Source organism: Sphaeramia orbicularis, chromosome 20 (genome assembly GCF_902148855.1).
Source record: "Sphaeramia orbicularis chromosome 20, fSphaOr1.1, whole genome shotgun sequence".
NCBI lineage: Eukaryota > Metazoa > Chordata > Actinopteri > Kurtiformes > Apogonidae > Sphaeramia > Sphaeramia orbicularis.
The window spans coordinates 8,456,279-8,484,276 of record NC_043976.1 but is presented as its reverse complement, the minus strand read 5'-3'; the positions used below and the strand labels follow the sequence as shown (position 1 = coordinate 8,484,276).

General features: G+C 38.6%; 2 protein-coding genes across 2 annotated transcripts in view; both read right to left on the bottom strand.

Moving 5' to 3' along the window:
• Window positions 1–15,673, bottom strand: part of nck1b (NCK adaptor protein 1b) — a 29,209-nt gene extending 13,536 nt beyond the window's left edge. Inside the window, 4 exon segments of the mRNA XM_030123349.1 lie at window positions 4,880–4,930; window positions 4,933–5,119; window positions 5,692–5,744; window positions 15,478–15,673. Of these exon segments, the coding sequence (XP_029979209.1) occupies window positions 4,880–4,930; window positions 4,933–5,104 (223 nt within the window). The 5' untranslated portion in view covers window positions 5,105–5,119; window positions 5,692–5,744; window positions 15,478–15,673.
• A 1,449-nt stretch (window positions 15,674–17,122) lies between these two features.
• On the bottom strand, window positions 17,123–20,836 carry slc35g2b (solute carrier family 35 member G2b). Its single transcript, XM_030123684.1, has 2 exons — window positions 20,506–20,836; window positions 17,123–19,262 (listed from the first exon to the last, which is right to left on the bottom strand). Exon 2 carries the CDS (start codon window positions 19,231–19,233, stop codon window positions 17,983–17,985), a length of 1,251 nt encoding a protein of 416 aa, XP_029979544.1. The 5' UTR covers window positions 19,234–19,262; window positions 20,506–20,836; the 3' UTR covers window positions 17,123–17,982.
• Window positions 20,837–27,998: the final 7,162 nt, after the last annotated feature.

Sequence of the window (27,998 nt, the reverse complement as noted above, 5' to 3'; positions counted from 1 at the left end):
GGGTGTACGCCAGGGCCTTTTGAAAAAGTGTGTCAGCGTGGCTGTAAAGTATCCACAGCCCACGGAGCTGCCGGGGTACTGACATTCCTCTGATAACCGAGCGAGGTGAAGGAGATGGGAACCCGTGTCCCATCAATCAGTACAGACCCCTTCCTCCTCTACGCACAATGACTACAGTGTTCTACATAAGCACCCCGCGTCCCTTCAACTGTAGCTCATGACTGGGGTGAAGGGGTGGGGGGGGTGCTCGCCCTGAGGGTAACATAAAAGAAAACAGACTTTAGCCATGTCTTGAGATATTCCCAATCAGGGTGGAGTGAGGGTCTTAAAGCATGATAATGTAATCCACAGAGTTGCAGCCCACTCACTCTAACAAATGCGGGAGAAAAAATGGAGTAGGATTACTATGTGCGTCTGTGTGTGTGTGTTTAAAAGAAAGAGACAGAGAAGGATTGCTGAGGCAATTACAGGCTTCGGCTCAGCAGAAGGCTTTTCAAAGCATATCCACCCAGTCTTTGCAGCCGCTCACACAGACACAGCCTCAAAAAGCTGTTAAGACACCCTCTTCCCCCTCTCTGCCAGCACAACATGTTAGCACAAAAATCAGTTTCCGTCTGATCTAAATATGACACATTCATTTGGCTAACCAGAAGCTGAAACCGTCTTACAACCAAAGTGAAAAAAAAAAAAAAAATCAGTAAGATGGAAAAAAAAAATCTTGACAACCACTCCAGCACAGCCAAGGACAGAAAATAGACCTGTTCAAACTTCACACAAAAGATCCTGAAAACCACTTGTAAAACATCCAATAGTCAGAACAACTACACACTGAGCAGTTACACAAGACTAAGAATGTTAAAGACTCACGAAAGAAATGTTTGAATAGGTTAGCCATGTCCATTTTGGGCTCGCTGTCTCTCCCTCTCTTTCCCGGCCCCAGCTCTCTTCCCACTGCAGCTGTAGAGTTATTCCATGTGAACACCCAGAGAGCTGGGCGGATAGTGGAGCAGGGCAGCCCACTCTGTGATCATGTGGTCATTGTGAGCCAATGAGAGTGCAGGATAAAGAGGCCTCTATCCCAGCTCTGGAAGGCACAGCACAGAGGCCTCATGGAGAGGGAAAGAAAGAGGAGGGGGTTTAAATACAGACCGAGAGACAGAGCAAGAAAGAGATGAAAGAAAGGAGATATGGGGAAAGTGAAGTGGTGTTTGCAACATTTCCCAGCAGATCGAACTCTGAAAGAGGCCTGAATCATAACAGAATCACTTTTTGGTATCTTTGAGGAGTGCAATGGTTGAGTGACTCATTGAATGCTGTTCAAGTGTCACATGACTGCAGTTGTTTGTAGAGACACAGTCATAACTTCACGACAAACCCAGGAAACGGGAATCCTCAAACACAAAGTCATGCACACACACAACAAAACACAGCGATGTAAGACAGATCATACCCTCACACGTTCACCGCCCCACACCCTGCAACAGGCTTGCATTAAAAAAAAAAAAAAAAAAAAGACAGAGACAAAGATTTTTCCTCCCACATAACATATGACAAGTGTGGTCTTGAGTTTCACTTATTCTCTCACGCAAATGTAAAAGAAAAGCATAACCACCCACAACTTCCATGTTATAATGCCCTAAATCTCCTTGTAGATAATAAATGAGGGACAAGAAGGTGAAGCACTTAGAAGCTTTCTGTGTTACCAGTAAATTCTAGATCTGTTTTAGCTCATGTTTTACATTAGCCCATGTTGACACTTGAGTTTGTGTTTGTGTGTGTCTGTGCAGCTGTTCACCTGAAGTTACTTGATCAATGGATGTAGTGACAGGTGGAAAGGTGTCGGGGGCTCACGGCTGTGGTGCATGACAACACAGGGTCTGACCAAGTGACACGTAAATATGCGTACACAAAACACTCTGCAGATAAACACCGCAAGGCAAAATAAACCAATGCAATAGCTCTTTTTCTTTAATTTCCAGAGCTTTATTACACTGAACAAAAATATAAATGCACCACTTTTGTTTTTGCTCCCATTTTTCATGAGCTGAACTCAAAGATCTAAAACTTTTTCTGTGTACACACAAGGTTTATTTCTCTCAAATATTGTTCACAAATCTGTCTAAATTTGTGTTAGTGAACACTTCTTCTTTGCTGAGATAATCCATCCACCTCACAGGTGTGGCATATCAAGATGCTGATTAGACAGCATGATTTTTGCACAGGTGTGCCTTAGGCTGGCCACAATAAAAGGCCACTCCAAAATGTGCAGTTTTATCACACAGCACAATACCACAGATGTCACAAGTTTTGAGGGAATATGCAATTGGCATGCTGACTTCAGGAATCTCCACCAGAGCTTTTGCCTGTGAATTGAATGTTCATTTCTCTACCATAAGCCATCTCCAAAGCTGTTTCAGAGAATTCATGAAGAAGACTGTGCGAGGAAAATGGTGGTTACACCAAATACTGACTGGTTTTCTGACCCCCCTGGACCACCCAATACAGTAAAACTGCACATTTTAGAGTGGCCTTTTATTGTGGCCAGCCTAAGTCACACCTGTGCAATAATCCTGCTGTCTAATCAGCATCTTGATATGCCACACCTGTGAGGTGGATGGATTATCTCAGCAAAGGACAAAGGAGAAGTGCTCACTAACACAGATTTAGACAAATTTAGGAACAATATTTGAGAGAAATAGGCCTTTTGTGTACATAGAAAAAGTTTTAGATCTTTGAGTTCAGCTCATGAAAAATGGGAGCAAAAACAAAAGTGGTGCGTTTATATTTTTGTTCAGTGTATGTCTCAGGCAATAATGATGCTGTAACAGAAAGTCTGAGGTATTTATAAAAGAATGGGGGCGTGGATGTTTGAAAGATGTGGGTGTTTACCACTCTAAAAGCATCCAAGTATGATAAGTAGTTGCATTATGTGTAGGATGCAGGTTTTACTCAGATCTTAATTTGAATCTATTTTCAAGAAGCTGCATCTTATCAGGATCTCATCTTGAAATCACTGGCATGACCCTTTAACCCAAATTACTTGAAGGTTTCAGTCAAGTGACACTGAAAGTGAAAAATGAATGAACTGTACATATAAAAAGCCTCAAGAGGCCTCTTCCTGTTGTTGTATCATTTTTCATTATAGCATTTGAGCACATAGCCCCTGAATGTCACCAGCGTCTTCTTACCACAACACTCCCCCAACACACAAAAGAAAAAAAAAAAAAAAAACTAAGCAGCGAACAGGAAGACACAGTTCACATGTCAGATAAGTGTTTTGCAAACATTGCAGTATGTGATACTGTTAAAACGGATGACACACTTCTGGTAAGCAGTACCAAAAACACCCGTGTTTTATGGTCCTCTATGGAGGAAAAAAGCCACTTTGAGGCCCAGGGCTTCCTCGCAGAGGTCCCCCTATGTACGTCTGATCATCACCACATCAAAGTTGAACAAAGAAGAGAACATCATGCCTTTTCTCAGTCTTACTAGTTTGGTTTGTTTTGATATTTATGCAAAATCGGTACAAAATTTGGAAGCTACTTGATAAATCTGCCCTTAAGAAAAGGTCCAACACAATTAAAGCAGTGACAAGGGATGTAGTGGACAGAAAGACACCTCTGTTAACGCAACAATCTCAACATATTCCCAAAAACAAAGACTGCAGGATAATCACACGGCAATAGCATCGCAAGAACAATAAATCCACAGCTTATATTATACCAGCTCAAAGGGATTTGCTCATCAGTATTATAATAAACCCGTACAGTGTCTTTACTTGGTCTCCTTTTAATACCATCGCAAATCCCCCTTTACAACCTTTAACCTGATCTAATGAGATCTGAGAAAGAATGGCAGAAGTATACCAACAAACAGGATTATCCCATCATGATCTTAACAGGGACAGTAATGCTCTCAAAAGAACTTGTTGGAAATAATCAAAGATGCCTCACATTTTATAAAAGCACACAAATTACTCAACAATGAAATCTTAAACTAAATGGATGCCAGGCTGTCTGGCTGCGTTTCACACTAGATGCCAGTGGTCACAGCGAGTATCCCAAATTATCATGAATGTCTGTCATCAAAAAGAATTAAGCTAAGACAAATAGTAACCTTGGCTTACGCACATAGTTACATTTGGCATGGAGTTCTCCTGGCACATGACGGTGCCCAGAAATATTACTGTTGTGTTGACAATGAAGACAACACCTGCGCTGTATCAATTCCAGTCATGATAAAAGAGCAAGGGGGAAATCCTCAATTGTGATCACTAACAGAACAACATAGCATGCTTATTCAGCTTGGATTACACAGAAAATATTTCTCTGTAATTTTTAAGTTGTATCTCTTTACATCTCCTCTAAATGTGCATCTGGAAAAATGAAAATCAACACCTTACCTGACACATTTTTCAACATATAATGGACAAATATCCTCCTGTACCAGTCAGTAAACTATATACACACCAATCAGACATTAAAGCTCAACTGTGAATGCTGTGTGAGGGGAAAAAAAGTAGTTCAATGTTTCAACCAATGAAACATCAACCTGAGACCATCTTCCTGTCGTGGCTCTAACAATGATTTAGACACCACAAAACTGTGGTCAAGATAACACAGACATAAAATATCTGCTGCTGCCTCTGTTTATGTTACAAAACAAAACGAAATACAAAGCAAATTAAAAAAAAATGCAGTGTGCAACTGTAGATGTATAAATGTTTAGAAATCAGTTATCTATGCAGGTTAACTGAAGTTTTAAACAGAGACTTGAGGAGAGTAAACTTAAGCATAGTTTCTGGCCAGTGCTTATGAAACTATCAAATGTTGAATTCAGCACTGACTTGTAAACTCAAGAAACCGCTGCTGATTCTTACCAAGTGTGTCTTTGAGGTTCTTGACAATAGAAGCTTTCCTGGCACTGTTTTCCTCTCCACATAGTTGGAAGGTACAAAGCCTGTTTTGTTGGTGGCATTTCGAACCCTCCACCAGGACTTGGAGTCATCAAGGAGCCACAGGCGCTCGTTTTTCTTGATGTCCAGTTCCTGGTCCTGTTGGGCCATGTAGTCAAATTTGGCGATGACAATCACCTCTTCCGTCATCTTGCACTAGGTACACTGATGGAAAAAAAAAAGATACAGAACAGAGACAGATGAAATTCACATTCAAGAGGGAAATAAGCAAACAGATGGGTTGAATGAATATTGTAGATGAAGACTTTTAATTCATTAATGGACAAAACTGTATCATTAAAAAGGTGCAGTCATCAGGTTATATCACCACAGCATTAGGAATAAAGTTCAAATAATCAAACAGGATTATACGGACTAAAAAAAAAAAAAGTAAAACTGTAGCCAATTCTTAAAAATACTACAAAACATACGTCACATAATTTACTATGGGAAAACAGCAAAGGTCTCAGAAGTAGCTTTTAAAGAAACAAATGATCACTGGTTAAGTGCAGTACACAGTAAAATTACAACAATAGTACAGAGTAGTAGAACAGTGTAAAAGCATCTATGGAATCAGGGCTCACATATTTGACCTAATTATACACCCAGAGTATCTGTTTCCAGTCTGCCTGCCCGGCCTTCATACACATTTTAATCTCTACCTGTGCTATTTTAGACACAATCACTGGTTAGGAGGCACATTAAAAGTACCATGTTTAGGGAACAGAAAACTGTACCTGTACTGCATCAAAGCTAAGACCTTCAGGGGCTTTTCAACTTCTCTGCTGACCTAGGAAGAAGAGGAACAGAAACAAGGCAACCTTCTTGATTATTAGATATAAGCAACTCGCCGTCCACATTAGCCACAGACATTTATGACGTAAACTAACATCCATTCATGCCAAGATGTGGGCTATTGTCTTCAACCACCCAGCTGAATTATTCCAGTCTGGAATCCTGATAAATTATCCCCATGGTTTAGTTTATTGAAGCCTAATTTACCCTTACCAATTGTACTCCTGAAAAAAAAACAAATACATACGCCTATTGTGTTGTGTTTTCAGCATTAAAACTGCTGCCAGAAACTGTGGAGCTAGTTTTTCAGAATCCAGATTCTTTATTTACAGAAAAGATGGTTTCCTCTCAGGAGCTCGACAACGATTGTCTATTGTGTCACGAGTCAAACATGAACTCGACAGTCAGGAAGACCGAGAGATAACAGTAGGAGGTAATGAAGAAGTCAGAGAGAAGAGCGTTCACTTGCTGAACGCTTAGAAATAAGGAGACTGTTGTAAATGTAACACAGATCTATAAATATTCCAAAGTGTGTGTTGTGAATTGTTTGAAATGTGGTTGATCAGAGACTTTGATTTCTTAGAACTCTGATGCAAGCACACTGAATATTTCACAGGATCCACTATGAAATCTAGTCTGACAATAGGCATATTCACAACAACTAGTCTCATGACCCACATAGCCTTAATACTGCACACACACTTGGGTCAGCACTGAAAGAGTGAGGCACCACTGACACTCTCATGACATCAGAGTGGATGGAGTTTCCCCCCCTGAGTGACTTAAGGGACCAGACACTGACCTCATTGATCGAGAGCTCTAAGTTTTTATTGAAGCATGAGTGTCTAGGTTTCAGCTGCAGCTGGGCTTAAGATAGGCCCAGAACCTGATCTTAGGCAAACACAAGGCGTATGGGGAGCAGAGCTACGTTTTGGCACGATTAGCCAAGAGGAGCAAAATAAACAACAAATAAGCATAGGGTGGAAACTGACAGAAACTTGACTAAAGCTGTCTGAAGTTAGTAGTGCTTTTCTCCTTTTATGCTGTTACTTAGGAGACGGTAATGTGTGGCGTGTAATAGCTGAAAAGAGACAGTAAACCTGCGTTGTATTTTTTAGAGCAAGCTTTAAAGGAAGTAGGGTCACCTGGTGTCAGATGCTGCAATATTGTTCTTTAGAAACCCTGTGATTATGATACTTTAAAGGAGATTTTTAAATTTCCCAATGACAGGTTATGGACATAAACTTCCAGCTTAAAGGGCAAAACAATAAGGTCTCCCTCTATTTTGTGATTGGTCATGGAATTAAAGACAACATTCCTGCCTTGAACAAGCTATAGAAAAGGGGTTAAGATTGCATTTCTCCATGTGGGGTGTTGTTGACTTTATTTCATGTACCAAATAAGATAATGGTGTACACACTGTGGTTTTATCTCATGCCATGTTAATACTAACTCATTTTTCTAATTAAATTAATATACAATGGGAGACATGTTAGGGAGTGGCACAAAAAACAAAGAGCTGATTTACTTTCCTCAAGTGCTGCCTCTTTCACCAAGACAAAGGCAACAACCTCTCCACTCCCTGGGCTGGGCTGGAAAACTGTCAGCCAAAGAGTACGTAGATGTGGTCCTTCTCCATTTACAACATCCCTCCCTCCACATCTCTCACTTGCTTAATGTTTTCCTTCACTTTTCGTCTAAACAGTGTGTGACAGAACCATTATCGTGAGGCTATCACTTTCTTCGCTATCATACTTTCACACAGACTTTGGACCCCAGTTTTTTTTTTTGTTTTTTTTTTTTGCTGCCATCACCCCCTGCATCTCGGGTGGCTGAGCACTAAGTGCACCCTAACGCCACAGTGACTTACAACAGTGCAGATGTGAGGGAGGATCAAAAAGTTAGGCGACAGATGCTCTGAGCTAATCTCGCAGCTGCAGACTGAGCCAAGGCCACTTGCCACACCAAAGCACTAAACACGAGGTCAGACAGGTCAAACTGCTCAAATGGTGTCACATTCAGATCCACAGTGGATGTCCATTAAATCTGCTGCCTGGCACAGTGTAGGTACCCAGTTCTACTGTTTACCATTTGCATTGATTAACTTAAGGTTCACCAAGTGATCCAAGTATGACCTGTGCTTACGTTTGTGCCTCTAGTTTTGTTTCTTCCTCCAATACAGAATTACGGAAATGACAGTAAACAAGCAATTGTATGAAGCCACCATTTAAATCTTTGAGCTCAGTTGTTTTTCATGTGCATCTATGGCTTTTCAGAAATTCATACAGCTGAGGTAGCCCTCGCTCATTTGTAATGACTAACCAGTTGTAGAGATGTTTTGCAGAACCAAGTCCAACTCTGAAAATAACACAAGTACCAGACATAAAGCAAAACCAGGATCCCTTTGCACGAGCATTGTGGTTGTCAACAAGGGCGACCAGACCACATAGAATGGTAGACAGGTGGTCAGATCTGGTGGTCAGTGGTAACTGTAGGGTTTTCCCCATTTCCCTGTTGTAGCATCTCCCTTAAAATGTTTAGCTGCCTTGCAATGTGAGTAATAAGAGTGGAAAGCCTTTTCATTTGAAGAAGAAAAGCAATCTGTGGATTAATGCTGTAAAAGCTACTGACATATTTACTGTTATGACTGCACAGCAAACAAGCCATGAATCTAAAGACTGGTGGAAAACACTGGGAAACCTGATAGCAACATGACAGCAGCTAACCATCTTGACTGAATAATTCTTGACCACGGTTAGATAAACATCATCCTAATATCCTACTAGGTCACCTCTACCTATTATGATAATGCTTCTCAGTGTAATAATTTTATAATTAATATAACTATTCCTCTCATGCATATACACAGTAAGTAGACTCCTGAATACTAACAGCACCCATCTTATCCAGTGCCAAAGCAGCAGAATGACAGGTCAGCCAATGTTATCAGTAATCCACTCATGTTCTCTAGAGGGCCAACACTGGTCACAACTGTTTCCCGTCACCAAAAGACCACTAACCAAAGTCTGGCACCATTATCACCGCCATATTTAAAAAAGCACAGGGGAGAGATTTAAACGTTTTAGGTTTTAGAAAATGCCTCTGTGCTTGTCGATAAAAATTTAAGAGGCTTAAATGACGCTGTAAACCACAAACCACAACAACTGCACATTTGTGGCGTAATAGAGATGCAGTGTGCAACTTTGCGAAGTTCTTGTGTTACTATGAAACAACAGTCAGTGACATGAGTTCACCACATCCTGCAGTCTACAGCTGCTGCCACAAACCCTTATATCTCTGCATGTGTTGATCAAGTCAAAGAGCACTCCCAGTGGCCTACGTGGTAATGCATTACACTGGGACATCCACTACTATTATGCATGAAAACTGGCATATACTGCTCAAAAAAAGAGGAATTTCGTCCAGTTTTGATTCAGTATTTACTAGACTGACAGGTTTTATCAAAATGACATCATAATAATAGTCGGACAGTGTTTTGGCTTAAGAAGCCCAAGAGAACAACTAGGGACCCTTGTCTCCCTTTGTAAATATTGTACCACTGCTCAGCAGGATTGCTGAGGCACTGAGACAGCAACAGCATGAGCTCACAGTGGCAGAGTAACCTAATCCCTGTGACAGCCTGCTAAAATCACAGGGCTCTGCTGCCTTCTGGAATGTGCTCTGTATGCTCGCTCCTCACTCAGCCCCTCTGGCACTGCTGCGCTTCCTCCAAACTAACACCAAAACTTACATTTTAGCCACAGGTCGTGTCTGCTTCACAAATAAACAGTGCAGGACAGCATTGGACCAATAAATGCATGTTTGTGCTCTTTTTCACATCGAACCACAGCAACTAAAACCCATGAGACTGCATCTCAACCCAGCTGTCCTAGATTCTCTCATAACAAAACAGCAGCATAGCAGCAAAGGGTCATGGGAGACTTGGCAGGCCAGCTGTGAGACAGGAAGTGTGGACAGAAGGGTGACCGGATGATGGGAAAGTGATGCAATCTGACAGAGTGCAGGCCTGACCCCCTAAGTTCAGGAGAGTTCAGATCTTACTTTGCATGGATGCCAGTGTACCTCATTTTGGAGATCATGTTCAGGGCTCGTAAGAACTTCTACACCAGTGTTGTTGAGGGACAATTGTTTTCATATTAAAACTTAATTAAGGAGCCTCTAGTGTTTGGGCCCGGGATTTAAGCTGCACTCGTGACTGTGTGAAAGCAGTTGGTTATCCACCCCCAAGGATCACCCACGGCAGTTGGGAATAGCCTAAAATAGACTGGGGCTCTGGTCCTTTGAGATTTGCCAGAGATTTACTTTAATGGCAACAACCAACACCAAAAGTTTTACATTTGCTTTTAACATCTCATTAAAAAAGGTTAGCAAGTGTGGAAGTAGAGTAAAGCCATATGATAATCATCTGCAGATTAAGTTAAAGGGGTCATATTTTGCTAAACCCACTTTTATTAGTCTTTGGTACATTTATTTGTGCATTTGGACCCCAATAGTTCAAAAAGTTTGAATTTGAACCCTCCAGGTGCTACAAAGCTATCTATATATTCATTCCGGCAAAAATCAAGTGAATTTCTACAACCTGTTTCAATTCCTTCTTAATTTGTTATGTTTTTTAACTAGTTACATCATGACATTTGCACATACAAGGTCAAGACTTCCGACGAACATTTCTCCAAGTACGCCATAATTGTTTGTCAGTGGCAGCGGTTGTAGTCCATACTGAAAATATGTCCAAACTTCGAGCCGATTACCTAAAATGTTCAATTGTTGGTTGTGGCTGAACGGGACAGAGCGCACAGTCACCAACCTGGAGGGGGTGGGGCACTAGCATTTAAAGAGCCAGTGCTCAAAACAACCTTTCTCCTGTCATTACTCAAAAATAGAGTTGAAGATGGTGGGCCTGTGGAGTTTAATGCATGAAGAATTTAGACCCAAGCATAACGTTTACAGTTTATGTAGACCACAAGAAATGTTTTAAAATGCATAACTCCATCTAAAAAAGCTAAATATCACTCCTTTAAAGGAAAAAATAGTTAATTTATTAATCTAAGGGGAATCTTGTCATGCAAAGGTTATGCACATAAACTGAACCATTTCTCACTCAAATCTATTGTATCAATGCTATTAAAGATAAATATTCTGTCAGAGTGGGCTATCATCCATATCAGATTACATTATTCCTAAATCTGGCAATGGAGCAATGCATAATATAGATAAAGCAAATTATTAACAAATATAATATGTGTTTAATACAATTCACTTCCTTATTTCACTTCCCAGAGGAAGCAGAACCTTACATTTCATAATCATTAGGATCGATGTCACAGTCTAACCCACATACATATCATGCGACTGGTGACTTGCTTGGCGCATCCTGAGCACCGGTGCAATCTGCTGTTTTTGTGGCTGAAAAACAAGTGGAGACGCCACGCTGCAAGACACAGCTGATAAAAATCCAATTTTGGCAGAGGGACATGTCTGTGGAAATACAGTAACATGAAAGCAGATCAGTGCTGCTGCAAATGATGGTATAGATGAGCCTTTTGATATAGCCCACAACAGTATGAGTGATTATGCAATATAACACAAAAATAGTGCAGTCTCTAATGTGGATACTAACTTAAAAAAATAGTTAATCTGTGATCTCTATCAGCACTTAAAAGCCTGATCAAAGCATTCCCATCATACACCACAACAAATCAAACCAGCAGAGTACTTGAGGGAGTCAAATCTGAACATGCTAAACACACTTTTAAGAGCACTGCATTAATAGCTGCAAAAATTTAATTTAATGCGTCTTCAACTTGCTTTAACAGCAGAACTTCCATCTTAAACTGAAAACTTCTCCGTAAGCAGACACCCCATAGAACATAATACCTCAAGGTAAGAAAGGATCTATTTCTTAAGACCCCACCTAAACCAGCAGAGCCTACACATCCGCATCCACGCCCTGCTGGTTGCGGGAGTTGCCCGTTGTTGTTCTGGGTGGTCTATTTGCTTATAACTACCAGGTCCAATTATGGCCACATCCAAGCAATCTGGGATGAAGGCATCAACAAAATAAACCTTCAGGTTACTTCACTAACATAGAAAGCTCTAGGGGATTTCCAGATGACTAATCCAAGTTTAGAAAGTAGAAGGATTCATAAGATAAAACTATTTGCGGTCTTATGTTGTCCGGCTACTGCTAGAAGCATTAATGAGCCAGTAAAAGAGTTGATTCACATTAAATCTAAATTTTCCCTTACAGAGTATTGTAGCTGTATACTTCATTGCAACTGCAATCTTCTGGAAAAAAAACCTATTGCTGCAGTCAAAATAGGAAATAATTTGTAAACCACAAGATAATAATCCCAGTCAGCCTGTGTCAGAGAGGTGAAATGGATACACTGGCTTCCTCTTAGTATTCATACATCCTGACAAATACGAGCCCTAGGGTGCTGTCACAATAGGACTAAACAAGCCACTTGGGACAGAGGTCTGAGAGAGACACATGTTGAAACTTGTGTATGAGCATCTTGAGCACAGGAGGCATTCCAGATTGCATGGTGATGCCACAAAAATCTAGGGTCTACAATGCAATAAATCAGCAAGATGAACACAGCGTTTGATAGGAGACAAAACATCTTTCCAAGAAACCGTGTGTTGCATACAAGTATTTCTAAAAAGCAGACATTGTATAAATTCACAAGAAAGTGGAAGAATGGTGCATTTCTCAAAGATAACATCTCTCATCACACAGTATTTAGTACACACATCCTCATTTTTGCCACCAAACCCAGTAAAGAAAAAAACCATAATTAACCAATAAAGAAAAGCACCTCTGAAACCGAAACTTCTTTTCTTTTGTGTAAAGGGAAGTAAAATCATTTACTCTAACTGTGAAAGATAGCAAATATTTCAACCACAGTCACCCAAACAGTGAGATTTTACAGAAGTGAAAAGATGTCATAACACTGATTACCATAAGTGTGCTCCGTGTTTTCGCAGCATGTATTAACAGTTGGGGGGGGGGGGGACATTTTCAAGAATATCTTCAGCTCTGCTTGTTCTTCAAATTCTTTATCTTTCTCCCCCTTGTTGCTTTTACTCTTTTTGCCTTGACAGAGCTAAGTTTCTCTTTAAAGCAGGTGACCCGAGCCAAGTTATCTTATGGAGCCTATCTTCAATGTTGACTGTTTGAACATGTCTACATGCGTGGATAGTCTCAGGGAGGTGTTTCAGACAAAAAAGAAAACAAACACAAAGTCACATATGAAAATGAGGAAATGGAAGACAAGGGTAACAAATGAGATTAGACAGTTATGGGAGAAATTCCCCCTTTTCTCCATTTCAATAGAAGCCTGAGATCATATATTAAAATAGATTCATGAGGTTGTTGCTAAACCACAGAAATTCTCTGATACATCAGTCTCTGGCTCTTAAGAGTTGGTATTTTCTCCAGGCTATGAGGACAGATTTGGCTGCTGGAGGCCAGTGGCAGTACATAGCCAAGCAATATGGCCACATCGCTGAAATATCAGCATGCACGACTGAATGGTAAGAGTCAAGGAGAGCCTTCAGATCTGAATATGAATTCATGGCCTAGATGTTAACATGAATGGAGCACAGTGGTTCAGGCTTTTTTTTTTTTAATCTATTAGTCTTTTAATAGCCATTTCCAGGCCTCTAAGCCTCCCTTACTCCCACTATGAAATAAGCCACAGTATACTAAATGCCTCCCTCTGCATCTCACCTCCCTGAAAACTTTGTGAGAGACTGTGACAAGCTATCAGTGTGACGATAGTTACAGAAACTATACTATAAACACACACATAACACGTCTTGGATTATTTTTTGAACTAATTTAATACAAACCCGAAATCAGCCATGATAATCTGCTGTCTCATAGTTCCGCTTAACACGTTTTGTAACAGGTGACACAAACACAAGCTACATGAGCTTGCCAGCAATTAAACAGCCTTATCGCCTATTGTGCTACTGAGGCATCACATTTAGTCTGGCTTTGGTTGTGTAAGGTAGAAACAATGTCAAGAAGTAAACAAAGGGCGCAATTATCTAAAATCTAGCTCAGAAGTGGTTTCCGTACTTTTGTTCTCCTTTTACAGATCTCTCAGGTAGATGCCAGTTCACTGACTTTTACAGATGGTGTTGTTTAATTGCATCTCAAGCACATGATCAATCACTATCTGTACACAATTATGACATCAGCAGCCAATTGGAGAATGATTACGTAGTTTGTCTTACAAAATGCACCAGTTTCTGGATGATGCTTTTTGTTACTTCTTTTGCCATGAAATATCTTTGAGTTTTGGTCAAATTAACCCATAAAGACCCAGTGCTACTTTTGTGGCAGTTTCCAAATTAATTTTTCTCCCCATTTAACTTTTATTAAGTGATTTATCACCATTTAATATAATATTATCCTCTTTATTTTTCTTTTTTCCACTGTAAATTGTGTATTTTCCTATATTTAATTCACAGACCATGTAGATTGTTCATTAAAGCTCAGAGTAAATTCAAAGATTACATCAAAACTGAGACAAATTAAGAAAAAGTATCAAAAATATTATCAGCTGAACATAAACCAAATGCCTCCATCCACTGTCACTGATCCAACTCCAGGGGTTTTACTGGTGAATCAATGTTGATGATGTTACTTTCCACGTTCACTACGGAGCCTCTGAATGTCCAAATGGGTCATATCTGATGACCACGAAAAGATGACAATCTGCATTTTACACCAGTTATTCACATGTACTGATAAGATTAGTGGATCAAGTGTTATTTAACATTTGATATCAGTAATTGATTTTGGTCACCAGTTTGTGTTTGGGTCTTTATGGGTAATACTTCCAACTTGTAGGAGAGCATTCCACCACTTAATAAAACCTTTGATGCAACAGTAGAAGCTACAGTTCAGATGCATAACAAAAGCCATATTAGTAGGAGAGCAACTGGTGATAAACTGACCACAAAACAACATTTAGGGTAGTCTCTCCCAATAAGATGAATACAAGAGATCCTAAGTTAATGTTGAAGAATGCCTCCATCGTGACCATGACCAGGCTTGTCTCTCCATTCAGAGCACAACAACTTCAACTTGAGCTTTGGTAACATTAGCCTTTAGCTAAAAGATGAAAAAAATAGAAAATAGTGAATTAAGACCTGAGGATGCAGTGTGTTAAAATACTGGCGTTTCCGTTGGGAGGCTTGTTAATTGTAGCTATTCTGTTTCCATTATCAAAAAATAAATTTAGTTTAGTACCCTGCATTAATTTAATTGTGCCCATTTTAATACATGCAGCGGTTTTATCTGAACGTTTATCTTATGACTTAAGCCTGACAGCGTGTCATGCTACCTAACTTGGCTAAACCGTGTAAGCAGACCCCCCCCCCCCCCCCCAAAAAAAAAAAAAAAAAAAAAAAACGCTTTAAAGTGTCCTAAATATGACGCCCACAGCCAAACTAACCGTTAGCCAGGTGGATAACAGTATGCTGGTTATGTTGGCAAGCCGACAAACTGGTTTTGTCTGGGTTAACAGTTAGCCATTAGCCGACGTGAGTTAACTGTTACACTCGGTGGATTCAAGGATAGCAGCAGCTAGCCTGTAGCTTTCGTGAGAGACGTTGGTGCGGTAGCCTGGATCTGATAGCTGTAGAGACAGATCCAGATTCATACTCTGTTCAGTCACAACACGTCTTACCTGATTTCTGACGGTCACTTCTTCTTATCTCCAGGAGAAATTGAGTGTCACGCAGGCTGAAAGTTGATGCACAGGAGTGATGTCCACAGTACCAGCAAGCTGCCAGTAATTTTTCCACTTGAAGGAGCTAGCCTAGCAGATGAAACCCTATGCCCCGTTGGAGTAGCATTTCTATATCAAAGCATGTCATTGCACAGAACGGCTAAGGCTAAGCTAGCTGCCTCTACACAAGCTGTTCACACTCCAGGTTCCGCCTGCTCCATCTGATTGGATCAGGACAACAAAGCCTCCTCTGATTGGAAGATGAAGCTGTCGGTTAATCACACTGCAGCTGTTGATGTTTTGCATTCATACAAGCATCTATCATTTCTCGATTGGTAAGCGTCACCATTATCACAATAAAAAAAAAAAAAAAAAAAAAATCAGGGAAGCAGTTTTTTCATCCTTTTAGTGTTTTTAATGGATTTTGCTTTAACTTAAAAATAAAAGTTTCCTGAACAGTGATCTTCGTTTAGTGTCATTAAACCTTCATATTTCTGCATATTAGGTTAATTTATTTTTTCAATTTGCCAAGTCAAACAAAAAGGAAAAGCCAAATCTTAACTTATTTGTTGGCACCAAAACTATTTATTTATTTACTCATTTATTTATTTATTTATTTATTTATTTATTTATTTATTTATTTTTGCGAGGCTCCTTAATGAATGATAATAAACAATAACTGAAAAATAGCCAAAGCAAAATGCCAAGTCATCTCCACAATGACGCTCACACACAGAGACACACAATAACTTGCTCTCAAATTCCATTGTGGCTCCTCCTGGGAAATGATGATGCTTAATAAACATGTATGCGGTGAAGAGAGTTGCAGAGTAATTTGGAAGCTTGTGTAGCTCGCTGCAGGATGCAGTCTGTTTCCTGCTCAAACAGATGGGCCTCCTCCACACGTATTCTGTTTTCAGCATTAAAAAGAGCATTTCAGAACATGAGTATGATGCAGCAAGAATATAGAAGGATAAAAGGGCTTTATTTCAGTTTTTAGGCTTCTGCTGTACCAGTGTAAGAGTATAACCTATGTAATCAAAGTAAGAAAACAATTGCATTTTTATTTTTGTTTGTACTGTCTGGTATTTTAATATTTATCTCTGTTATTGACTTCTTCAACACTTCTGTCGTGTGTGGCTAAACCACAATTATCTTCAGTTTTACCATAAAAGTGTCTTGATCATTTTAACTTCTGCTTCTGCTGTAATTAATTGGGTTTCTACACAGAAGGGTTTTGTGTTAAAATTGTGTTGAAGTAGTGAACTTAACCAGCCATATACTGTGAACCACTGCATACACCACTACTTCTATTAATAATTTGGTCTGGTAAAGCGTTACTTCTGCTTACACAGTCATGTAATGAAGTGGATTGTGAATGCCACCTGCTGGGCTCTTAGTGAAACAACTATGTTGTGTCATAACTACATCATGCAACATGTCTCCTTTCATTTGCTTTCATCATCATTATGCCTTTATTTCATTCCATTGTTGTTACTTTGCCTCAGGGAAATCACAGAGACCGCCTTCTATGCACAGAGGAAACGTCATTGGTGTGCCACTAAAATCGTATACTACAGAAAAAGCAGAAGGTCTCATGTTGTTAAAGGGACTTTAATTCAATACAGTGCTCCTGCCTCTGGACATAGTTTATGTGAATGATAGAAAACAGAGGCAACATCCAGGGATGTGATCATTAGTGTTAAATATCAACCATTAGCCAGAGCCAGAAAATAACTGAGTCAATGGGAAATCACTGAAAGGTGCAGTTTATGCACAAATATTACTGAAAGAAAATGGTGCATGGAATAATATATGGCATTAATTTCCTTTACACAATGTAATGCAGCAGAAGCTACCATGACCTCATGATACACACTCTTCTAAAGGTTATGGCTTTTTAAAGAAAAAATGTTGTGTTGGCAAGCAATGACTGAAGGTAAGAAAATCAATACCCTTTATTTAAAGAAAACTTGGTGGTATTTATTTTTATTATTTCATTCTTTGTATGTAGGATGAATGATCTCTGGGCTGACATTTACAGAGTGTGACAAGTGTGGCAGTGCAACAACAGCAGAACACACCACTCTTATTTCATGTTATCATTTTAGAAAATTATCATTAAAACGTTTTTTTTTTCACTGCCACTCACAAGACCAGACTCAATATGATTGCAAATGCTGAAAAGAAAATCACAAAAATTAAACTGATTGTTGTTGTTTTTTTCTTTTTTTGCTGATATTTTGGTCCTTGACACAATTTGACATTAAAGCAGTACTATAAGGGGGAAAGGTCACCATATTACATTTGTCTTTTATGTCACACACAAATATTAAGACATTAGTTACACAACTGGCACTCTTCCAACAACACAACAATACAAAATTGCCAAATGATCCAGACATTCTTTTGAATTGCACAACCAAGCAACATTTGTAAACAGGTAGACTGACATATCTAAACTCATTTAATGGGTGAGTCTAGGATCTCTTGGTAATCCTGTCGAATGGCCCGGCTCACCCTGTACAGCTTGACTCCTGTCAGGGTGAACACACTGACCATGATGACCAGGCCTCCGATGACGTCATAAACGGATGGGATCATCCTCAGAACAATGAGCTGGAGAAACATGGCAACCACGATCTCTAGATGCTGCACGGTGCTAACTAAGGCTGGATGAAACTTGTTCAGAGCATAGTAGACTCCCAGGAACGCCACAGTAGAGCAGATACAGATCCCAGTTAAATAGCCCCAGGTCTCCGCATCCAGAGGAATGATGGGCTCCTGCATGATAAACATGGTGGAGGCCCCCCACACTGTGCCCGTCCAGCCAAAGGTGAAGAGTGCCGTCCACATGCTGACACGCTCCTTAATGGCTCTGTAGACGATCATAGAGAGGGCAGCGGTCAAGCCGGCCATCACTGTCATTGTGTAGCCAAAGGCCTCCTTCCAAAAGCCCAGCCTGGACTTCTCTTCATCAGCTATGTTGGGCACCATCACCAGGCAAAGACCAAACACACTCCCCACCACTGTGACCACATCTGTGTAACCCAGCCTCTCATCCAGCAACAGGAAGGCCAGAACAGCACTGAAGACTGTAGTGGAGGCACGCCACATGATGGTGCCATTACTGGGTGGGACAATGGCAAAGGACGTGTAGGCGCAGGTGATTGAGATTACGTTGCAGACGCCGTAGAAGAAGAGTCGCAGCCTGTAGCCCTTTGGACCGAAGGGAGCCTCGTGGTAATAGAAGACCACCAGGATGGACAGCACTTGGATCACAGAGCGAATGAAGAGCAGCTCAAGTGAGGGCACTTTCGATCGGTCAGCTGCTAAACGGGTGATCAGTGCCACGCAACCGTGAGCCACCGCTGCCCCAAACAAGGCCATCCAGGTGACTCTGGAGGCCAACACATTTGCCTCACCAAAGCTGGCCAGCTGGCTTTCAACTCCCTTGTCCCTCTGCACACTTGGCTGCTTAGGCTGCGTCTCCATGGTTCCAAAGAAAGTCCTGCCCCCTTTACTGTCTGAGACAAGTCTCTTTCCAACATTAGCTTCTGCAAAGGCGCCAAACTCCTCAAAAGAGGGTGCATCATCATAGCCTTCATCACCAGGCTGAGGGAAGTGAGTGGCATATTTAACTGTGACTGTATTTGGGTGAATCTTAACCCGTTTTTTTGATCCGTACTGCAGTGAAGATGAAGATACATCCATGTTTTTCTAGGTGTTGAAAGGGGTAAAATCTGAAAAATGAAGTGAGAATCATTTCAGCATTATCATGTAAAAAAAACACTGTAATACTGCTGAGAACTGTAGTCTGATTTCTTTCATTAGTTTAAAGCTGATATTTTCCAAAACAGTGCTCATGTTTGCATAATCCATCATTTGCTTTGTGTCCATCCCCCACACTTCCACACACAAACACAAACTACAACCATGCAAACACACACATACATGTGTGCACAAGGGGAAAAACACACTTCTCACTCCTTTCTCACGTACCTTTTTACTCTGCTCAGTCTTATACTGGTGTTGTGTTACTTCTTTATATATCCCATGCAAGCTCATATAAGCAGCAAACATTGTGAGGCTGATGCAGGCTGATGGGGATGAAATTACATAACAGGAAACCACGGAGGGAATGATACATGAATGTGGGCCACTTATGGGATGAATGGAGCCACACACCATAAATTAACAAATCCTGTAAAAAGGAATGTCTGAAGGGGCTAAATTGGGCTGAATGAGGGTGCTTTCTGGAGTGTACTTTTTGACAATTTGCATATTTGGTTTGTAGATAAAATTACTACATGTTATTTAAACATTACACAGTAAATGAGAATATTAAGTCTAACTTTTCAATAAAATTAGCTTTTTTCATTTCTTTTGCATACAAACACTCATTCTCTAAATCCCTTAAGACACAGCATGAATTAAAACCACAAGGGGGCAGATAGATACTCTTATTTGCTTTCTCTCTTTTTCTCAAGCTTTGGGTCGTCCCTGCTTTTGCAATTACAACTTGATTCTGCATTATAATTACATATTGTGGTCATTTTGATGTCAGGGTTACAAATATCATCCCAAATACCAAAAAGTAAGCCATGAAAGACTGAAATCAAATGCATCAATGCAATGCTGTGAGCGTTTGAACGGTCTGTACAATTATGACTTAATATTTCTCCCATAAGAAAAATCGCTTAAGAGTAAAAAAAAAAAAAAAAAAAAAAAATGCACGTATTAATAAACCTATTGTTTCGGGTAAATGATCTTTTCGGATTTGTAATTGCAAGACTTGATGATATGAATGAGAAAAATCTTTTCTTTTCCTGGTCAAACATTAGAATAAAGATAAATGTGTCAAAGTATGCATTTAGTATTTTGTAAAATCTTAATTTTAAGCTATTTCTACGGCGGCTTTTTTGATGCATTTGCGTAATGGTGCCAAGTGGACGCAGAAAGCAAAAACAGTGTCAAATGTCTTACCTTTTGCTCTTTAAATAGTTCCTACTGGTGCATAAACGCAGGCTTGTGTCATAAATGAAGATTTTGTGTGATTTCTTGATCCCTACATTTGGTCAAGTGCCATTTCCCCATCTTCCCCTTCGAGTGGAGCGCCTCTTGAAGACGCGTGACGCGTATTTGTTCTCCACGCCGTCTGTGGTCGCTGCTTCTGCCGCTGATGAAGCTGAAGCTGCTGCTGCTGCTGCTGAGGCTAATGAGGATGATGAGGATGATGAAGATGAAGCTGAGGGGGGGAAACCGAGGAGAGAAGCAACTGTCACTGTCACAGCCAGTGGTTTGCTTTCTCCTCCTCCTCCTCCTCCTCCTCCTCCTCCCCCTCCTCCTCCTTTTCTTCCCCTCCTCCCTCACCCTGTAAGACTGTTTCACACCTAAACCCGCTCTTATTCGTCATCTCTCAGAGGGGAGAGGGATGTGCGTCGGTCAGTCATCATCAGCAACGTGATTTTAACATTAAAATTCATACACTTTTGAAAGCAGCGTTTAATCTCCCATAGAAGAGTAAAAAAGAAAAACACACACAAAAAAAACAAAATCAAGCAGTTTGTATTCTGCCTTTATTTCCTCAACTACCATACGTGTTTAATTATGTAATAATAATCTCATAATGATGTAGACGTGCTGAAGGGTGGGGTTCACCATCTGCTACATGGCTCATTTCTAACCACATTACCTCTCTCTCTCTCTCTCTCTCTCTCTCTCTCTCTCTCTCTCTCTCTCTCTCTCTCTCTCTCTCTCTTCTATATGTTCTGAATGAATGTGCTATTTCATAGTGTAGCAGTGGTTAGGATTCCCACAACCCCCTCTGGGATCTTGTCATTTGCTGTTGGAGACCTAATAAGCCCACGTGTTTTCTTCTCTCTGGTGTGCATGTTCCTGATCAGGCTCCTGCATTTCTATCTTGTCTTCGACCTCATTGCCAAAAAAAAAAAAAAAAAAGAGTCATGTGTAAATTGCTAATGTAAAAAGAATATCATATGTAAGTCAATTTAGGCATCTACTGTGTGAAAACTGCTAAAAGGCGGGTATAAATTTATAGTCACTTCAATATGGGGAAGTTGAAAGCACTGAAATTAGATTGTTGAGTTCATCCCCCCAGCAATGCAACAGGAGCCTCAGCTGGTGATATAGATCATACTGTCAGTAGCTGCCACAGCCACGACTTCTGCTACATGACTGTGATTTTAATTGGTACATAACACCATAGAGGGTGATTTGTGATGTTGTAGCAATTAGCTCCATGCCAGCGTTTACATTAAGTTCTTAACAATCCCATAAAGTGGAGAGCAGTGAAAATTAATGTTATGGGATTAAATATTTATATTTGACCCACAGAGGTAGCAGATTATATTACAGTTATAGTAGAGCAGAAGGGCTTTACAACATCAAAGAAAATAAAAAGATATCAGGTCTGGAGCATTATAAGCATGAGATGTTTGAGGGCATTAGAGTCGTAATGTAGAATAACCTGTATTTTAACAGTTAAATGTTTCTTATTTACAATGACAGCCTTGAAATGTTTAACCCTTGAACAAATTTTTCAGAAAAAAGATGCATTTTTCATATCATTAGCCTCATAGCATAATTACTAAAGTCATATTTTTGGCCAAATTGTCATATTTGCATTAAATGAAGCAACAGTGTTAGGAGAGTAAAGTTATGCAGATATGACAATTTGGCCAAAAATATGAATTATGATAAGATAAGATAAGATAAGATAAGATAAGATAAGATAAGATAAGATATAGTTTGTTGATCCTCTAATGGGGAAATTCAAATGTACAGACACACAAGACAATAAACATCAAATACAATAGAAAAATAAAAAATATAAAACAAATTTGTTAAAGTGACTGAATGACATAAATAGTAATAATAACAATAGTAAATAAAGTAACAAGTATGCAGTAAGTGATATTGACTTAGACAATTATGATATGAGGCTAATGATGTGTTTAATTTACTGACCATGTAGACATTAGTAACAATTTGGGCAAAATTGAAGATTATTATATCAAAACTGAGAAACTGTAACAAAAGTCCCTTTTTCAGCAAAATGTATCATAACTTAACTTAAGAAGTGACTGTCATTGACACACTACATGGGTTTTACTGGTGAATCAATGTTGCAGAAAGTGACAGTGTTTCCACGTTCACTAAAAAGCCTGCATTTTATCTGAATTTTTTAAATGTGCTGATAGGCTTAGTGGTTCAGAGGTTATGAAATAGGCAGTAGATGCTTTTGGTCACCAGCAGCTGTTTGGGTGTTTGAAGGTTAAGTCGTTCTGGAGTGTGGATGTTGTATTACCCCACCGCCCGAAGGTATTGTTTTTGGTTTGGTTTCTTTGTTTGTTTGTTAACACTCTAGCAGCAAAACTATTGGTTGAATTCATACTAAATTGGGTTGATATATTGCCAGTGACCCAGAATAAATCTCATTACATTTTGGGAACAATAGGTCAAAGTTCAAATTTTTCATTAATTTTTCAAATCTTTTTTTTTTTTTCCATTTACTTATAATGAGCGAACTTTGAAATGCCTGTAGCAATAAAACTATTGGTTGAATTCATACCATATTTGGTTTATAGATTGCAAGTGACCCAGAATAGATGTGTTGACATTTTGGGAAAAATAGGTCAAAGTTTCAATTTTTTATAAATTTCTAAAATCTTTTTTTTCTTCATTTACTTATAATGGGCAAGATTTCACTTGTCTATAAAAACATCAACTTTGTTTCAATTTACTTCAAACTTGGCACATACAGGGTGGGGAAGCAAAATTTACAATGAACATTTAGTTGTTTTTTTCTCAGCAGGCACTATGTCAATTGTTTTGAAACCAAACATATATTGATGTCATAATCATACCTAACACTATTATCCATACCTTTTCAGAAACTTTTGCCCATATGAGTAATCAGGAAAGCAAACGTCAAAGAGTGTGTGATTTGCTGAATGCACTCGTCACACCAAAGGAGATTTCAAAAATAGTTGGAGTGTCCATAAAGACTGTTTATAATGGAAAGAAGAGAATGACTATGAGCAAAACTATTACGAGAAAGTCTGGAAGATACTATTAAAGAAGAATGGGAGAAGTTGTCACCCGAATATTTGAGGAACACTTGCGCAAGTTTCAGGAAGCGTGTGAAGGCAGTTATTGAGAAAGAAGGAGGACACATAGAATAAAAACATTTTCTATTATGTACATTTTCTTGTGGCAAATAAATTCTCATGACTTTCAATAAACTAATTGGTCATGCACTGTCTTTCAATCCCTGCCTCAAAATATTGTAAATTTTGCTTCCCCACCCTGTATATAGAGGCAATTCATATGCTGACATCAGCACACACATAGACATGATGATATAAACTGGATCGATGCCAAAATAAGCTACAATATGTTTGAGGGGCAGGGTTTGTTATGCCTGGCACCACTTGTTATTATAAAGATGGGATATTTATTTTTGTAATAAAATTTTAGTTACATTTGGATGTCATGTTTTAATGCAATCCTCATAAAATGTCAGAGGCACTTCCCTGTGTTTCTTGAGCAGAAGCATAACACTAGGGTTAAATAGTGACTTTTAAAATGACTGCGGGGGTTGTAAAGCTGTAACTGCTTTTACATCCAGTGTCTGCGCCAAAGGAATAAACCAAGAAATCCTAAACACAGTAAACTCTATTTAACTGCCTGACAGTTCATTGAACCCAATGAAACAGGGAGCAGTAATAGTAATTGTGTGTGTAATAGTGTGCTTTTTTTTTTTTTTTTTTTTTTTTGTCTTTCACCATCTGATGTAAGAAATTCATGGATGTTTTGCCTAAAGAACAACTCAGGCTCTTGAAGATGAGCTCAAGGAACTGAAATGCTGGAGGTCTTTATATTATCTTTCTAAACAGTGGTGCAGAAAAAAAATGAGTTTGATTTAAGAAATATCTCAGGGGAGATAGCCCTTTAAGCCTTCTTAATCCTGACTACACTAATTTCATGTCAGGCAGCTGAGAGGCTCCACAGACAGATGGTATCCTTACTTTCTTAGTCATAAGAGATTATTGATTTTATTAGCTGGTGTGGGAGACGCTAGTCAGATGCAGTCCTTTTACAAGTAACCCTCCTGTAAGAAGCTTGTGTACTCAGCTGCACAGTGTCCGCACTCGTGAACTGCTTTGAATCTACTGAAATCTCTGTACAGATGTGAGTACATAATGAAGACAAATTGCTGCCAATGGACGATTAGAAAGTTTATTATTTTCTGTAATGCAAAAAAAAAACACACTTCAGCTTCTGCACTTCTATACCTTTAACTCTAATTCTAACTTTAACATTTTTGATCATGTAATAGTTTGCTATACTATGTTGCACAATAAACGTTAATTTTAGATGATATTTAGGCTATATAATGTATATTATTATGGACAGAGACAAAAAAGCCAGATTGAGATTACTGCACAAAGTGTGAATTTTCCTTCGTCAGGATATGTACAGTCAGTCCAGTTATTGGGGGTAGGAGTACATAAGTTTTTACTTCTTCCTACTCCTTTTCGAGCATGTATAATTCTATTTCATTTGTTTTATTATTATTATCATCATCATTATTATTATTATTATTATTATTATTATTATTATTATTATTAATAATAATAATAATAATAATAATAATAATAATAATAATAATAATAATAATTACTATTAGTATTTATTTATTATTTTTGTGGTTTGTTTGCTTATCAGTCATTTATGTGCCAGTACTTATATTTTGCTGGTTGATTTTTGCTTTTGTGTTTACATGTTCGAAATAAAGATTTCATTCATTCATTCATTCATTCATTCATTCATTCATTCATTCATTCAGTTTGTATTTACAAGGCTGACAATTAATACTGAACAAACAATAACTCAAACTATGAATTATGAAAGAGCTGCAGCATCTGAAACTGGCCACAATGAACATTTGAAAGATAAACAGAACCACAGTGCTTCAGTTTCAGCTTCAGCGTTTGTCATGTCTTTTATGTTTGTGATCGTTTCTCTGAACTCACTGTATTTTTTATAAGTAAATTTTTATTTTCATCAATTACTAGAAATTTCAGGCAACCCCATTTGAATTCCAGACAACCCCACATGAGATCCCGACCCCAAGGTTGAAAAACACTGCTTTAACTCTTTATTGGACAAGTGACTATTTTTGAGCATTTCCACACACATTACAAGTCAGTGAAAGCAACAATTACAGTGAGTCAACAATCTCAGGTCCAGTGTGGTCTGCAGGGTGTGTAAGGTCCACCTCTGCATGAACAGTGAGTGTACCTGCTTCGTTAGGTACCATGAAGTAATGGTACTAATGTAAGGAATGATGTTCAGAGGGATCATGTGGATGTGGACAGGGGTCTGGATGATGTTCTAATGTTACAAATGTGATGTTCTAATGTTCTAAAATACATGTTCCCTTCACTTAACAAGTGTTTTTTCTTGTATTTTTTAAATGTACTTCACGGATTTATTTATTTATTTTTGACTAATTACTTTATTTTGCCACATATGGCCAAGGAACCAAATATGGTAACTTCACTGACCTTGATTTTCTACATGACAATAAAAGATTTTGAAAAATTCCATAAGTAAGGCTGTTCAAAGGGATAATGTGTATGTCGACAGGTGCCTGGATCAGCACTTTTGTTGTTCTAATGTTCCAAATGTGATGTTCTAATGTTCTAAAATACATGTTCCTTTCACCTTATATGTGTTTTTCTTGTATTTTTTATATGTACTTCCTGGATTTGTTTACTTATTTTGCCACATATGAGAAAGGAACTTCAATGACCTTGATTTTCTACATAACAATAAAAGATTTTGAAAATTTTCACAAAACTAATAAAGTCTTGTTATGTCCTCCAATAACACACTAATATTGGAAATTTTGAATTTCAGAGTATTCCTATAAAACAGGCAAATGTCACAATTAGATGCTGTTTGGGTCATTAAACAGCAGTAAAAAAAAAAACTATGTATCACTGGGATATTTTTTTTTATTCTGAGATGTTGACCCAAAAGTTTCAAAAAAGGAAATATGTTCATTAAATGTAAAAGGGAGTGCAATTTTTTGCATATTGAAGCTGGTTCAGGTCTGAAATGGACTTCAGATATTATTTTCAGTGATGTACAATAATGTGCAAAAGTCCTATGTCAACATTAGGTTTGTTGGTTTAGATACAATCTGGATATACAGTATATGAAGTATGTGCAACATGAAAAACAAAAAATACAGGGAATAAACAGCTCCTGTAAACCTAAGTGGTTGTATTTAATGTAACCTCCCTTTGCACTTTACATGTCGTTACCCCTTTTGTTCAGACAATATGACATTTATTGCATACATCTTCTGATGTTTTTTTTTTTCCTTGGCTTTTGAATCCATGTGAGATGTTTGAAGGTATTATTTTTATTCTATTGTTTTTATTTGGTAGTGGTTTATTGTTCTTTTTTTTTTTTTAATCGTATGGCTTTTTATGTTTTTTAATCTATTCTTGTATTATATTCTTTTATTTGGGTTTTATTTAGTCTTCTGTTCAGCACTGTTTTCTTTTTTGTACAGTTCTATGTCTTTCAATCTATTCTGTGTTTTATTCTTCTATTTTGGTTGTAATTATTCTTCTGTATAGCACTTTGGTCCACTGTGGTTGTTTTAAAGTGCTTTACAAATAAAGTTGGATTGGATTGGGTGTTTTATGCCAGGTTTCATTATGCACACGTCAGATGTTTCCAACTGTTCACACTATATATTCCCTTTAACCTGTAGAACACATATAGTTCAGTTTTTTGTGTGTCTTTTAAGGCTGTGCGTGTATTCATTGTATTTTATTGTTATATCTGAAGAAAAGAGAATATAAAATAAACATGTATGCTTATTTCAGCCCTTCAAAATCATGAAGCTGAAGGTGGCCTAAGACTATTACACAGAACTGCATATTAAATCCTCATTGGACATGACATTGTGTGATAGTCATTGCTTTTTTGCATGAATGAGTGGAATTAAGTCTAAAAAAAAAAACATTCTTATTGCACTCTGAAACTTCAATTCAACACTAAACACCCAATTATTAAAGTCAAAAAGGCTAATTGTGCTTTTTAAACAGATCTGTGGTTAAAAATATGGAATAGATATTTGTTTTGAGGCGATTTTTGAGCTGGATCGAATTTGCGCTGTAACATATAGCGAAGGTGGAAACAGTATATGTACAGATATTGCATTTAGGTGATTACTCATGCATCAGAGCACATCGAAATAACACTCCTCATGCCTCGTGTTATGTCATTTTGGAATGAATCTCACCCATGAGAGAAAAACAAAATCATTTGCTGTATCTTATTTGGATCAGAAATAGCTCATGTCAGAAACTGAGCTGTTGTGTCAGGGCTTGTCGTGTTTGACAAGAGCAATTATAAGCACACTTGACTAA

Excerpts from the sequence above, each read along its gene's own strand:
- slc35g2b (XM_030123684.1), bottom strand. The coding sequence starts at position 19,233 with ATGGATGTATCTTCATCTTCACTGCAGTACGGATCAAAAAAACGGGTT.